The sequence below is a fragment of the Palaemon carinicauda genome, chromosome 18, assembly GCF_036898095.1.
Source record: "Palaemon carinicauda isolate YSFRI2023 chromosome 18, ASM3689809v2, whole genome shotgun sequence".
Lineage (NCBI taxonomy): Eukaryota > Metazoa > Arthropoda > Malacostraca > Decapoda > Palaemonidae > Palaemon > Palaemon carinicauda.
Window position 1 is genome coordinate 28,456,714 of NC_090742.1, and position 14,587 is coordinate 28,471,300.

A 14,587-nucleotide genomic window follows, 5' to 3' on the forward strand; every position below is an offset into this window, starting at 1 on the left:
TGGTGAGGAACAATTTGGATTCATGCCTGGAAGAGGGACTGTGGATGCAATATTTGCTTTGAGGCAGATGATAGAAAAACATCGGGAAAACAGAAAGGATTAAATATGGCCTTTAATAACCTGCCTGGAGAAGGCATACGATCAAGTACCACATCAGGAGGTGTGGAGATGCATGAGAGAAAAGGGAGTCCATGAGAAATACGTAAGAATCACTCAAGATATGTATGAGAGGGCAGAAGCAAATGTTAAGAGCAGTTCAGGCCTAACAGAATATTTCCCAGTAAATGTGGGACTATACCAGGGGTCTGCATTGACCCCTTACCTATTTGATATGGTCATGGATGTAGTAACCCAAGGTATTAGAGATCAGTCTCCTTGGTGTATACTTTTTGCTGATGATGTTATACTGTGTAGCACTAGGCGAGATGTAGTAGAAGAGAAACTGGAGGAGTGGAGAAGAGAAATGGAAAATAGAGGATTGAAGATCAGCAGGAAAAAGACAGAGTATTTGCGATTGAAAAATGGGGAGAATGGGAAGTTAGTTTACAAGGAGAGAGACTGTAAAGAGTTTAAAATTTCAAGTATTTAGGATCAACAGTTGCAGAGGATGGTGATCTGGGGGCAGAAATAAACCATAGAATACAAGCAGGATGGAAGAATTGGAAAAAAAGTGTGTGGAGTACTATGCGACAGGAAAATAGGGGTTAAGTTGAAAGGTAAAGTGCACAGGACAGTTGTGAGACCGGCAATGATGTATGGAGCGGAGACATGGGCAATAAAGAAGACAAAAGAGAAGCTGGATGTGGCAGAGATGAGAATGTTGAGATGGATGTGTGGAGTGACAAGAAGAGATAACATATGGAATGAGGTAATTAGGGGTACCACAGGAGTTAGAAAACTATCAGATAAGATACAAGAAAGTAGACTGAGGTGGTGTGGTCAAGTCATGAGAAGAGATGAACAGTATATTGGGAGGAGATTGATGGAAATGGAGGTACAGGGAACGAGAAGGAGAGGGAGACCAAAGCGAAGGTGGATGGACTGTATCAAGGATGACTTTCGATCAAAGGGATTAATCGGTGATGAAGTGTGGGACAGAGGTAGATGGAGAATGCTGGCCAGAAACTTTGACTCCACATAAAAGTGGGAAAAGATGCAGACAGAGATGAAGAGGGATGATGGCATTAAGAGGAGATGGAGAGAATATTTTGAGCAACTATTGAATACTAAAAATGAGAGAGAGGAGCGCAAAGAGTGGAGGGGCCATTAATAGAGATACGGAATACAGAAGTGATGAGGGCAATAAGTAAAACGAAGAATGGTAAAGCCCCAGGTCCATCAGAATTTCAAAATGAAATTGTCAAAATACCAGCTACAGAGTGGGAGAATGGATGCTGGATTTATTGAAAGCAATATGGGAAGAGGAAAAAAATGCATAAAGACTGGCCGGGATAGTCTAATGGTATCTATATCTAAGCAGAAAGGTGACATTATGGAATGTGGTAACTAGAGGGGAATCAAAATAACAGAATATTGTGTGAAAGTTTTTGAGAGGGTACTAGTTGAGAGATTGAGAGTATTGTAAAGATTGGGAAACAGCAGTATGGATTCAATAGGAGGAGAGGGACTGTGGATACCATCTTTATAGTAAGACAGTTACAAGAAAAGAGACAAGAGAGAAACCAGAAAACTCTTCTGTGCTTTTGTAGATTTAGAAAAGGCTTTAGATAGAATATCAAGAGAAGTGATGTTTTGGTGCTTGAAGAAGAGGAAAATCCCAGAGAAGTTGGTTAGAATGGTCCAGATGATATACAAAAGAAAAAAGACAAAAGTAATAAAATCTGTTGGAGAAACAGAAACCATTGAAGTTACTGTTGGATTACAGAAGGGGTCAGCATTAAGCCCGTTTTTATTTGTGTTGGTCTTGGATGTGGAAAGGGAAGAGATCAGAAATGAAGAGTTGCGGGAGTTGCTATATGCAGATGATTTGGTGATTACTGCTGAAAATTAGTAATAATTACAGAGAAGGGTCATAGAGTGCCAAGAGACATTAGAAAATGGTGGCTTGGGGGTAAATGTGGATAAGACTGAAGACATGATGAGCAGTAAGGAACGTAGGGACAAGATAGTCATACATGAAAGTAGTAGAGGCTCAGTTATACAACAAGTAGGACAATTTAGATAATGGGGATATACTATGAGTCTGGAGGGAGGATGTGAAGCTGAAGTTGAGAATAGGATAAAAGCCGCATGGGAGGAAGTGGAGGGAGGTAGCAGTAGTGGTATGTGATAAGAAAATGCCAATCAAGGTAAAAGTCAAGATCTATAGCACAGTAATAAGACCAGTGTTAATGTATGGATAAGAAAATTGGGCTTTAAGATGAAAAGAAGTAAAAATTGAGAGAACAGAGATGAGAATGCTGAGGTGGATTATGGAAATATCACTGCTTGAAGGATTGGAAAATGATGAAATAAGAATGGCAGGCGTATAAAGTTTAGAGATTATAAGAATATCACGACTGAGATGGTGTGGGCATGTGTTGAAGATGGCTGGTGGAGAGAGAGTGAGGAGGGCTTGTGAGGAACCTGTTAGGGAGAGAAGGTCAAGAGGGAGTCAGTGCATTAGATGGTGAGGTAAGGTGAAGGATGATATGGAGAGAAGAGATTTGGTGGAAGAGGATCCCCTTGATAGAAGGAATTGGAAAGGGCACATCAGACGACCGACCCTTAATGTAGGGATAACGGTGGGAAAGACAGATAAAAATGAAAAGCACATAATGCTTACATTATAATCAAATCCAGAGAAAGTATTTAATCTCGAAATGCATAACTTGAGAAAAGAACCAGCATACCAGGGCGTATTTTGTAAATAGAAAAGTCTGCAAAAAGGATACAAAATAAAAAAAAAAGAGAAGAAATTCTTCACAATATTGAATATAATTTCAAAATATTATTCAGCCTCCAATTTTCTTATTACGGGTCGCCCCTGTTGAGAGGTAAAAGCTTGGCCCCATTGTTCTATGGACTGATGTAATAATGACCTTCCTCAACTTAAGTTCTAGACGTGATGATTAAGTCTTGCTCTCTGGGAAGCATCATGCCTGGGGCATCCAGGGGATCTAAATTGATTTGGCAGCCCTCTGGCGGCGCAAAGGAAAAGTTCTGTAGTAGGGCTGCGGCAAAGAGGTACAGTTCCATCCTAGCCAATGCTTCACCTATACAACTTCTTTTACCTGAAAGTAAAAATTCTAGGCTTCAACAATAGAACATCTTTTACCTTGAAATGACGAAAAATTCACATATAAATAAACAATAAATTCAGTTGAGGAAGGAAGGGCAAACTATAAGCAAAGGCGTAATGGTATTTTAATCAATCCTGATTTCTAAATGTTAACCAGCACCTATTATTTTCAGAAAGTGTGAAACAGCTTCCAGTAATGAATGTAATTAGACGAATTAAACTTTATCTATTTACATTTAAACCATTGTGCAAGGTTTCACTCATGCAAATGACAGACACTTTCTCGACTATCATTTGTTTACGTGATATCAAGAGATGGACAATAGCGATAGATAGGGAGATCTAAAAATATTTGATATATTATCTGGTACCAAGTAAGAACACTATAACGATAGCCTTTGTACCTTCTTTCATCACTAATCTTTTAAGAGCAATCTTGGGAAACAGATTGTGAAATTATATTTGGAGAATATTATTAATGCAATTTGTGGAATAAGATAAGAACATAACAGATAAGATACAATTGGTAAAAAGGGATGTTTTTGTGTGTTGACAATAAATAATTATATGCACAAACTCAATGGCTAAATGATTATTACGTTTATATAATCTAATTTGTTGTAATAGCTTTGTACAAAGTGATATATATATATATATATATATATATGTATATATATATATATATATATATATATATATATATATATATATATATATATATATATATATATATATATATTCGACTGGGAATTCGACAGTCAGGAATGGATGTCAATTTGCTTTTGAGATTTTAAAACTGAGCTAAAATATATTCACTTCCAAAATGAAATAAAAAGTAATTTATGATGGTTTAAAGAATAACGTATTTAGACAAGAAAACAATTCAAAATCCCAAATGCAATTTATAGCATTGGAATTGCAGCCGATATATTAATCAATAACTAGTATCGGATTGGATTAGGCTCCTTTATGATTCTCTCAATTATTGAAATACCACGTAAGAGAAATATGAATGAGAGCTCAAAGTGTTGCTAATACACGTACTCATGAAATTTCATACTTTCAGTGCTACACGAACAAGGGGTAACGCTTAATTTAGATTACCAAAACTTAAAGTAATAAACAATCAATTCGTTTTAATATCATCTGGAATGATCAAAACCTAACATCTCTCTCTCTCTCTCTCTCTCTCTCTCTCTCTCTCTCTCTCTCTCTCTCTCTCTCTCAGACAAACAAACCATCGTTTTAGATAGTTACCGACACTGAATGGGAGGAAACCCTCCTTTGGGACAGAGAAGTTGCCGGATTCATCGATGAAACGCTCAGGATAAAACTTTTCGGGTTGTTCCCAGTACCGATTGTCTTGCTGGATGGCACCGATGGTGGCAAATACAGTTGATCCCTGAAATAAAAAAAAAAAAAAAACCATCTATTGCTTGACTGGATGAGTATCTATTGCACAGCTAAAGACAAAAAGAAAATGATATATAAGAATAACCTTCACTCAGTATTTTCCTTTTATTGACCAGTTCCGTCTCACGACATCATCAAGCTGGTCAAGATTCCCTCAGTATTTTCCTTTTCCCCTTTGCTTCTGAGAATTTATGAATAGAATAACAGAAATCAGTTTATCTACCCAAATCTGATTAGGTATAAAAAGAGCAGATGGTTTTGCCCACATTCCTACTGAGCCTGGTTTCTTTTCTTTCCATACCGGTTTCACTGTGGTTCCCTGCTTACTTAGTCAGGCAACTGACTTTATTCTACCTCAAATCAATTGATTAAAATCCATCTCCAGTCACATTTGAGTACTTAAGATTCTGTGGCAGGAAAGACTCAAGTGAACCGACAGTAATATTGCTGGGCAGCTTTGTGGTGATCCACTATTTTGTTCGAGTTGAAGGAAAGGGTAACAAAGCAGTTTGAAACAGTTGAAATTTCTTAGTAAATGAAAAAAAGATTACAGAATACCATAGGAAACTATGCATGATTACCAATGCTTTGGTATTGTTATTCCACAAACGAAACCGAAGGATACTGAGAGATTAAGTTTCCTAACCTTTGAGATGAGGTATCCACCTATATGCACATCGTCGGCAGACATACGGGGAGCACCCGAAATGGCAGGTGGAGCCAATCGTAGAACTTCATGAAGAGTGGCCTCCAGGTAGTGAAGTCTGCAGTATGTGGAGGTCAAATGTTGTTATTGTCATTATCCTTACAAGAGAGGCTCTAGCCCCAGATGGAAAAGTAAAATGATATAAGTCCAAGGGCCCTACTAGGGAATGTAGCCAATTATGGAAAAGAACTGAAGCAAAAAATTAATTATAAAGGAGGAATGAAAGAAATTAAAATAAGACAAAAAACAAAGTTAAATAAATATGCAACAGATAAACTATGAAATGGGACATACTAATGTGCTTAAAGAGCAAACAATCCTGGAGTCAATGAATTATGAAAACAAACAAACAAATACAAGCAAATAGATACCTCCATGGAGTTAGTAGTATTTCGCACCAGTGCCCAATTCCTAACTATAATCTTTGAAATAAATGTTTGTCTTCATACCCAATTGCTTACAGTGACTTGCCGAGCAGTGTTTGTGCTTTCCTGCCTAAATTTCTCCACCGGCCTGTGGAGTAAAATGTGTGGGTGACGATGCAAAATTCTTACTGCGGCTCCTGGTGAGGTCAAACCAAATTCCTCACCATAACTTGCGGACAAGTGTTTTCATGCTATTTCCCAATTCTTTGCTTAGCCTGGTGAGTAAAGAGTTTGTGTACTCATGCACAATTCCTCAATATGGCCGTTGGAGTAGTTTTCTCATGTTCATACTTAATTCCTCATTGTAATGTGTGGAATAAAGTGTTTGACTGTCCATTTATATTGCCTATCCATGGCATATGGACTTGAGTATTTCTGTACTCATGCTTTATTTCTCACTAAGGCCTGTGGAGTAGTGTTTTGTGTTTATGCCCAATTGCTAACCATGGCCTGATGAGTAGTATACAGTGCTTATGCCTAATACTGAACACCATTTTTCTTTGTGTAGTGTATTGAGTTCATGTCTAATTTCTCAATGTGGGCGGTAGAGTATTGTGTTCATGTTCATGTTTTATTTATCACAGTAGGCTGTGGAATAGGTTCTTGTTCATGGCTAATTTCTAACCGCGGCCTGTGGTGTACTGTACTCTCACCATGGTCTTTATTATTATTATTATTATTATTATTATTATTATTATTATTATTACTTGCTAAGCTACAATCCTAGTTGGAAAAGCAGGATGCTATGAGCCCAGTGGCCCTAACAGAGAAAATAGTCCAGTGAGGAAAGGAAATAAGGAAAAATAAAATATTTTAAGAACAGTAACAACATTTAAATAAATATTTCCTATATAAACTATAAAAACTGTAATAAAACAAGAAGAGAAATCAGATAGAATAGTGTGCCCGAGTGTACCCTCAAGCAAGAGAACTCTAACCCAAGACAGTGGAAGACCATGGTACAGATGGACTAAAAAACAATGGTCTGATTTTGGAGTGTCCTTCTCCTAGAAGAGTTGCTTACCATAGCTAAAGAGTATCTTCTACCCTTACCATGAGGAAGGTAACCACTGAACTATTACAGTGCAGTAGTTAATCCCTTGGGTGAAGAAGAATTGTTTGGTAATCTTAGTGTTGTCAGGTGTATGAGGACAGAGGGAATATGTAAAGAATAAGCCAGACTATTCGGTGTATGTGTAAGCGAAGGGAATGAACCGTAACCAGAGAGAAGGATCCAATGTAGTACTATCTGGCCAATCGAAAGACCCCATAACTCTCTAGCAATAGTATATCAATGGCCAGCTGGTGCCCTGGCCAACCTCCTACACTATAGTAGTGTTTGTGTCCACGCCAAATTCTTCACGGTGACTCCTAGAATAGGGTGTCTATGCTCATACTAAATTTCTTACTTTCACCTGTGGAGTTGTGCTTGTGTGAATGCATAATTCTTCCGTGACTTATGGAGAAATGATTCTGTGTTCATGCTTTATTCTTCATTCTGACTTGTTTCTGTAATCAAGCACAATTCCTTACTTTGTGCTCTAGATTTACATAACTGTGTTTTGGCCAAACCCCTTAATCTGGCCTGTGGAGGAATGTTTTTGTTCATATATAATCCATCACTAAGGGCTATCGAGTAGTGTTTTAGCATTCTTCTTTAGTCTTCACAATGGCCTGTATATCTGTGTTCATGCCTAATTTCTTGGAGTGGCATGTGGAGCAGTGACTCGATGTCCATGCTTACTTCCTCACCATGACCTCTAGAATAGATTGTCTGTGTTCATTACTAATTTTTTTTTGCCAACGCCAGTTAAGCAGTTTCTGCATTCATATATCACCATGGGCTGTGGAGAAGTGTTTCTACATTTATGCCTAATCCCTCACAATGACCTCTTGAGAAGACCTTCTGCGTAAATATATAAAACCTCACCGTAGTTTTTCGAATAGTTTGTCTGTGATCATGTTGCTTTTGTCACCGTTTTGTCAGGTGTACCGTTTCTGTATTCATCCCTAATTTTTCACGTTGTCTGAAGAGAAGTGATCATCTGTTAAATGCCTATTTCCTCACCGTGGCCTGTGGAGTAGAGATGGGAGAGTATCCCGACCTACAACGTCGTCTAACTCCCTCTGGACCTTTTTCTGCACCTCGGGGTGAGAAGCTAAATAAAGGCTCGCCCATCTAATCGTTGAAGACGTGGTGTCGAATCCTGCAGCGAACAGGTCGAATATATCTCTGATCAAATCGTCCTCTGTAATGAGAAAATCATAGCGACATTACGTATGCTTTCAATACGTACTCTAGTCTAGTCTAAGAATTCTTTATCAAAACAGTAAATTTGCTCCGCTGTTTTGACATGCATTGATCATAGACTTTTTTTCCTACAATAAGTATCAGTGTTTATAAGACTGATGTTTGTTTATTGTCAAAGATTACTTTACTATATCGTATTTAATCTGTCATTCCGATATTTACTAAATAAAATATCGAAGTATGAATATTACGAGCACGTTAATCAATGTGATGTTTGAAAGTATAAATCGGCTTTCCCTAGAAAAAAATATTTGTTAATATATCTATTCGTTAATCAAAACTGGGACAAACAACAACAGAATTATATCCACTCTCAGTCATGCTAATAATCAATAAATGTAAAAACTATTCATCCAAAATGTATTATCTCATTCCTTTTTATATAGTACTGAAAACTTTAGTAACACCTCTCAGTCTTTAATGCATTCTCGGTCACTCAAATATTTATATAGAGACATTTTTCCAAATATTCTGCTATTCGTTTATAGTAAGACGTAAATATTTATCTAATTTTATTGCCAAGATGCCACATAATCCAAATCCATCACTCAAACCACCCCAAAACAGACCATGACATACCACTGAATACCTCAGAATCCGTTTCGTTCTTCTGCTTATCCAGCTCAATTAGATAATTATCGATGACGTCTCGAGGGTTGTTGGGGTCAAAGTTGGTCTTGTGATCATCTACGATTTCCTGACGGGTTTAGTCGAGGATTCTAAGTTAGTTCTTATGGATTGTCATTGATGATAATGCATTGATTTGCAGATGATCAAGAATATGAGAGAGAGAGAGAGAGAGAGAGAGAGAGAGAGAGAGAGAGAGAGAGAGAGAGAGAGAGAGAGATTGCATTCATTTCAGAATTAACTATCAATGAAACCAGTATTCAACATCTGATAAAAGATACTGGGAATTTTTCTGTATGAGTTAATTAATAAATCAATTAAACATATGCTAGAGAGTTACCTCAACAAATAAACAAAAGAACAAAACAAGTTTAGTCACTGAACAGTTCTATGCAATCAACTGTTATAAGATTAATTTTAAGACACCTTTTCTAACAGATTACATATCATAATTAACACTAAATACCTTCTTTATGATTATTTTTTCATAAAATTTCCCCAGTTTTATAACAAATTATGTCAACGAGTTTTACGACAACGACATTCTATCTTAATGATTCAAAACCAAAACCCATTTTCCTTTAACCATTCCAATAGAAATGTTTTATGCAATAAAATGACCCATTTAAATCTTCATATACTGTACACATATAAATTAATGGTAATGCTGGAAACTTGAACTATATCAATAAATCTAAATCTTAAAAGTATTCTGAACATGACTGATGTATTTTCTCATGAACACTCAGATCTTGGAAAGCTGATCTCTCCAGTTTGAATTTACCGATATATTTTGAAAGTAGATCACTGCTGTACTTTGCTTCTGTAAAAGACTGGGAAAATATTAAATTTCATAAATGGTCTCGCTTTAACGTACCCAGATACCACAGGAATATAAAATACCAAATGCTGGTAAAACTTGTAACAAACTTCAGGATTCTGGTACATAAACTCCAATGGGCCACAACGAAGTCCCAAACCTATTAGAAAACGTACATCAGAAAAACATAATTTTAAACACTGAAACCTCACCTTCATAAAGGCTTTGGCTCTGACGCTATTTTTTTCACGCCAGTCGTACTTGAATAGACGCTTGAACAATACATTGGGAAGATAATTCAACCAAGGGAAGATGTCGGGGAGAAGAACAAACTTCGCGTTTTTCTGAAATTCCTTGATTAAAGCCAAAAGTTCCAGGATCTTCGCCTCGTGCAAGTCATACCGACGACCTGTTGGTGGAGAGGAATCTTCTTTACTAAATAGGCCTCAAAAGCCAGTGTGTGATACTTGCTCTGTTGAGCGTCCACGGTGTCACACTGCCCAGCAGTACTAGTCTTTAATGCACCATTGCTCTAGTTTAAGTTCATGTTTAATTTTACTTAATTTACTTTGATCCTTACTATAAATGAATCTGTCAATTGATTTATTTTTCTTATATGTTGCTTATTTAATATGCTATTCTCTCTGACTTTTCTGCATATTTAGATTATGATCAGGGGAAGATTGCTTTGCAAGTTAGTTAATGGATTTTAGTGGGTGCTGCACAAGAACATTTACACATTTTTAATCCTATGTTTATTACTACTAATAATAATGATAATAAAACAATAATTATAATAATATTGATAATGACTAACACTGCTAAGAATATCAAATTTTAGTGGCTATCTAGAATTCATAAAAGAGAGAGAGAGAGAGAGAGAGAGAGAGAGAGAGAGAGAGAGAGAGAGAGAGAGAGAGAAACACAAACACACACACACACACACACATATATATATATATATATATATATATATTTATATATATATATATATATATATATATATATATATATATATGTGTGTGTGTGTGTGTGTGTGTGTGTGTGTGTGTGTGTGTGTTTTGCTTTAATGAAGTGGAGATAGACTATGTATTTGATAGTAGTTTGTCGCTATCCCACGTGTTTTTCAAACATCAAAATATATACATAAAAAGTTAATTCTGAATATCAATTAAAATCATTATGGTATTCCAAAGCACTTTAATTATGCAAACATATAAGACAAAAACTTGGGTTGTAATAAATTCCTTGACGCAGATCTTGATATCAATTTCTGGCACCTTTGTCTAACTAGTTCTTAGTGCATGTTGCACACGATTTTTTTTTTTTTTTTTTTTTAATAATTCTGACTCTCCTTTGCATTTAGATATTCCCAAACTGTATCAGTTTTGCCTTCTCCATCATAAGAATCTATACTCACAATATACTAGAAGTTTCATTCCAACTGTGGCTAGTTTGCGGAATGATCTTCCTGATGTGATGGGTGAACCGGAGAAATTTTGTAACTTTAAACATGTTGCAAATGATTTTCTGTTGAGCAGGTTGACTTGCCTCGTTTCATAATCTATATTTGACTTATCTATTTAACTTTGTTACTGATATTAATATATTTCTTTTTATTTCTTACTTATAGTTTATCTGTTACTTCTCTATATCCTTCCCGTACTGGGCTGTTTTCCTTTTTGGAGCGCATGGGTATGGAGCATTCTTCTCTTCCAATTAGGTATAGTTTGGCTACTTATAATGATAATGATGCTAATACTAACTAATTCTCTAACTTGGTGAGATCACTTTTTAGATCGATAGTTAGAAAAAAAACAAGCCCCTCTAAAAATTACTTTTAAGTGGTAGTTTCATTGTGAGAGAAGTGACATCTATCACATTACAAGATATGAATTACTGGAGTTATCCAAAAGGTAAATAGAATTATTTATCAATAACTGAAATAACAAAACCGTTGTACATCATTTACGCATGGAAAATATAAACTTAATAAAAGAAAAACAGCTGAAAGGAAAATGTCCATATATAAAGAGAAACAAAACGGAATGATGTCATCCTTAGGAATGTTAGTTAAAGAGTATTTTTGTTTCTAACTTGACTACTACTACTACTACTAATAATAATAATAAAAAAAAACACTTTAGAAACGAAACTTACTTGCAACAAGTTGCCAAATGACATTAAGGACAGCAACATTGATGGACTGCGGGAAATGAGTTGGTTTGTCTGTGTAATTGCGTATGTCCTCGACCAAAAGTTTAGCCTCGCGATGAATGGCGTCGGCCAAGTAGGATTTGCCCATTCCTAAGTCCCTCAAGTTCCTCAGGTGGAATCGACGAGATATACGCCAAGAATCCCCATTCCTGCCTATTATTCCTTTGGGTAGAAGCAGGTAGGTGTTGTAGTCGTTATGGTGGACTGAGCATTTAATTAGATAAAGGAGAGTAATGGTACTTCTGATTAAATTCAAAAGAAATATATAAACTCAAACAGACAAATGGTGATCGACAAATAGGCCAAGTGCAGCCACCTGTAAGGCTTTCCAAAAACATACAGGGACGTGAAGAGAGATAGAAGCTAGGAAAAAAACAAGATCAAATAAATTGAGGTTCACCTGTGGTTCAAAATATCATAAATCTACTGTTCTACAATGATATGCTAAGTAATGAAATAGAGCAATAGGATAAGGGCTATAACCTGTTTTGAACGAAAAAACTGCACTATGATTGTTCCATTGAAGATAACTAAAAATAGATAGATAGATAGATAGACAGACTGAAAGAATATACCTGGTTTGCCGTCGCCTAGATGCTCCATAACTCTCCATCCAGGACGGTCATTCATCTCAGTCTTGGAGAAAGCTTCCTTTGCCAATTTGTAATTGCTCACCATTATAAAATTTCTACCGCCAACACCCAAACTGTGTAAAAATCAAAGCAATAATCATTCGAGGAATGTTAACAAATGTCCTAATTCATGTATGTAGATGTGTCTTGTACGACAAGGTAAATGAACTCAATATTCATGAGTATTCCACAAAAATCTATGTATCAGCTTGCTATTGCAAAGATTGCATTTTTCTAGCGAAGGGAGTTTAGTTGCCTTTGGGCGATCGAGTTGATAGGTTCCTCACCTGAGAGGGTAGCTGTGTACAGTGTACTTACGAACGAACCTTTTGTAATAAATGAAGAAAACCCATATTCCGACGTCTCATTATCCGTCTACATGGGTCACAAACAATTAAACTGTGTCAGGATATTTTGTTTTGATGCCATTTTTTGTGTCCATAATACAGTATCGCTTTCAGATGGGTTTATCACATTCAATTATATTTTCCTTTTTCTTTTTCTTAAAGAACATCATAAAATTGATGATATCTAGGACTAAGTTATACCATTCGAAAGGCTATCATGTCAAATTGTTATCTAGATACATTGGTCTTTCCAAATTACCTACCAATGAATTAGTCCATAAGGCAATACCTACTAAATTACAAGCGAGGCAAAATTTTCATTAATGAATATTTGATTTAAACAAAACAATTTAGGCAATAGATATTTTTTTTTTCAAGATTCATACAGTTCACAATTCATATTACTTTCTCTTTAAAGCTATAAAAAAATAAATACATTTCTGAATTTTCAAGAACAGATAACAAAAATCGAAATTTGGAAAGGAATGTTTTTGCTGAAATTATAATTACTGGAAAGTCTTCACTGGTTTCATTTCATGAACGGATTTAAATTCTTTAATTTCGGAAATCTATAAGAAGTCATGGTGGCACAGCTCTTCCTTCAGGACAAATAGAAATGAAATAGACTTTGAACGATAGAAAACTCCCTCGTTTTTCGTTTTCTCTTAATTAGAGCCGTAATCTGTGTATTATCCTTTATGAGCTTGTTTAGCTTAATAAAGCGAAGTAGGTAACCTTTCTTATTAATTGCATTATTTTCAATACTGTAAAGGGGCTCAAACTTCTCCCATAGAAGCCTCTACATTAGATCTCCAAAACGTGATGAATAAAAAGCTTCCTTTATTAAAAACTATGAAACGCGTCGAGAGCTAATTCTGCAAAGTGTAAGATTGTCCTTCGAAAAGGGAGATTTCTCTGTTCACATTACCTTCATATTCATAATAATATAAAAAGACACTATTTCTCCAATCTTTTCTGTCCTCTTTAAATGAGTTGCTCTTAATTTTCGATTATAGCAATTGAACCGAAATGTTAATATCAAAGTTAATGCAATTTGCAAGTTATTTTCACCACAAAGAAAACAGGCCTTGAGCTATTTACCTGACAACATCACCATACTTGTCAATGAGTGCCAATTGGTCTTTGACGTTAGAAGCAAGGGAAAAAGACCCTATGATTGGCCATCGTGTGGGACCTGGAATGAAAAATATTTTTTCAGATCTACTTTGAACAAATCTGTTCCATTTGTGTCGTGATATCTTCCTTCCTCTGATCCACTAGGCTAATTTGAACCTAAGGACTTTACCCCTCTGAACCTACATTTTAAAATGGGATCGATGAATATGAATGTCTCATTAAAGTTCCCAATATATAGTCTTTAACTGTTCCTTCAGATCTAGGCTAGATGAGAACACTGGATTGTCTGTCCCGTAAGCCTTTGTGCTTAGAACAAAATATTTTTCTTTTTTACATATCAAGAAGGATTCAAAAGTGGTAAATCAACATGTACAGTGAAGCAAATTGAATGCAGTTGAATTTAGACTAGTATTTACTAAAAAAATTACGACAATATTTTTTTCTAACTAGGATTACGTGAATGGAATTATCTGATACTGTTCTGTAGTTTTACACATTTAGTTACTCACACTACCTACCCCTTAAAAAAATTAAAGATTATTACACAAAATCCTTTTATTTTTTGTAAACTTTGAAACTAAAGATAAATTATGATACTAGGAATAAATGTTATATATATATATATATATATATATATATATATATATATATATATATATATTTATATTTATATATATATATATATATTTATATATATATATATATATATAT

General features: G+C 35.5%; 1 protein-coding gene across 2 annotated transcripts in view; it reads right to left on the reverse strand.

Annotated features, from left to right (window-relative positions):
- Positions 1–2,926: 2,926 nt before the first annotated feature.
- LOC137657738 (cytochrome P450 2L1-like) overlaps positions 2,927–14,587 on the reverse strand; it is a 238,311-nt gene continuing 226,650 nt past the window's right edge. For both annotated transcript variants that reach the window (XM_068392201.1, XM_068392202.1), the window contains exons 3-11: positions 13,841–13,934; positions 12,336–12,466; positions 11,704–11,922; positions 9,756–9,952; positions 8,676–8,793; positions 7,854–8,034; positions 5,301–5,418; positions 4,499–4,643; positions 2,927–3,233 (exon numbers count right to left, since the gene is read on the reverse strand). In XM_068392201.1, the coding sequence (XP_068248302.1) occupies positions 3,052–3,233; positions 4,499–4,643; positions 5,301–5,418; positions 7,854–8,034; positions 8,676–8,793; positions 9,756–9,952; positions 11,704–11,922; positions 12,336–12,466; positions 13,841–13,934 (1,385 nt within the window). In that variant the 3' untranslated portion in view covers positions 2,927–3,051. The remainder of the gene's footprint in view (positions 3,234–4,498; positions 4,644–5,300; positions 5,419–7,853; positions 8,035–8,675; positions 8,794–9,755; positions 9,953–11,703; positions 11,923–12,335; positions 12,467–13,840; positions 13,935–14,587) is intronic.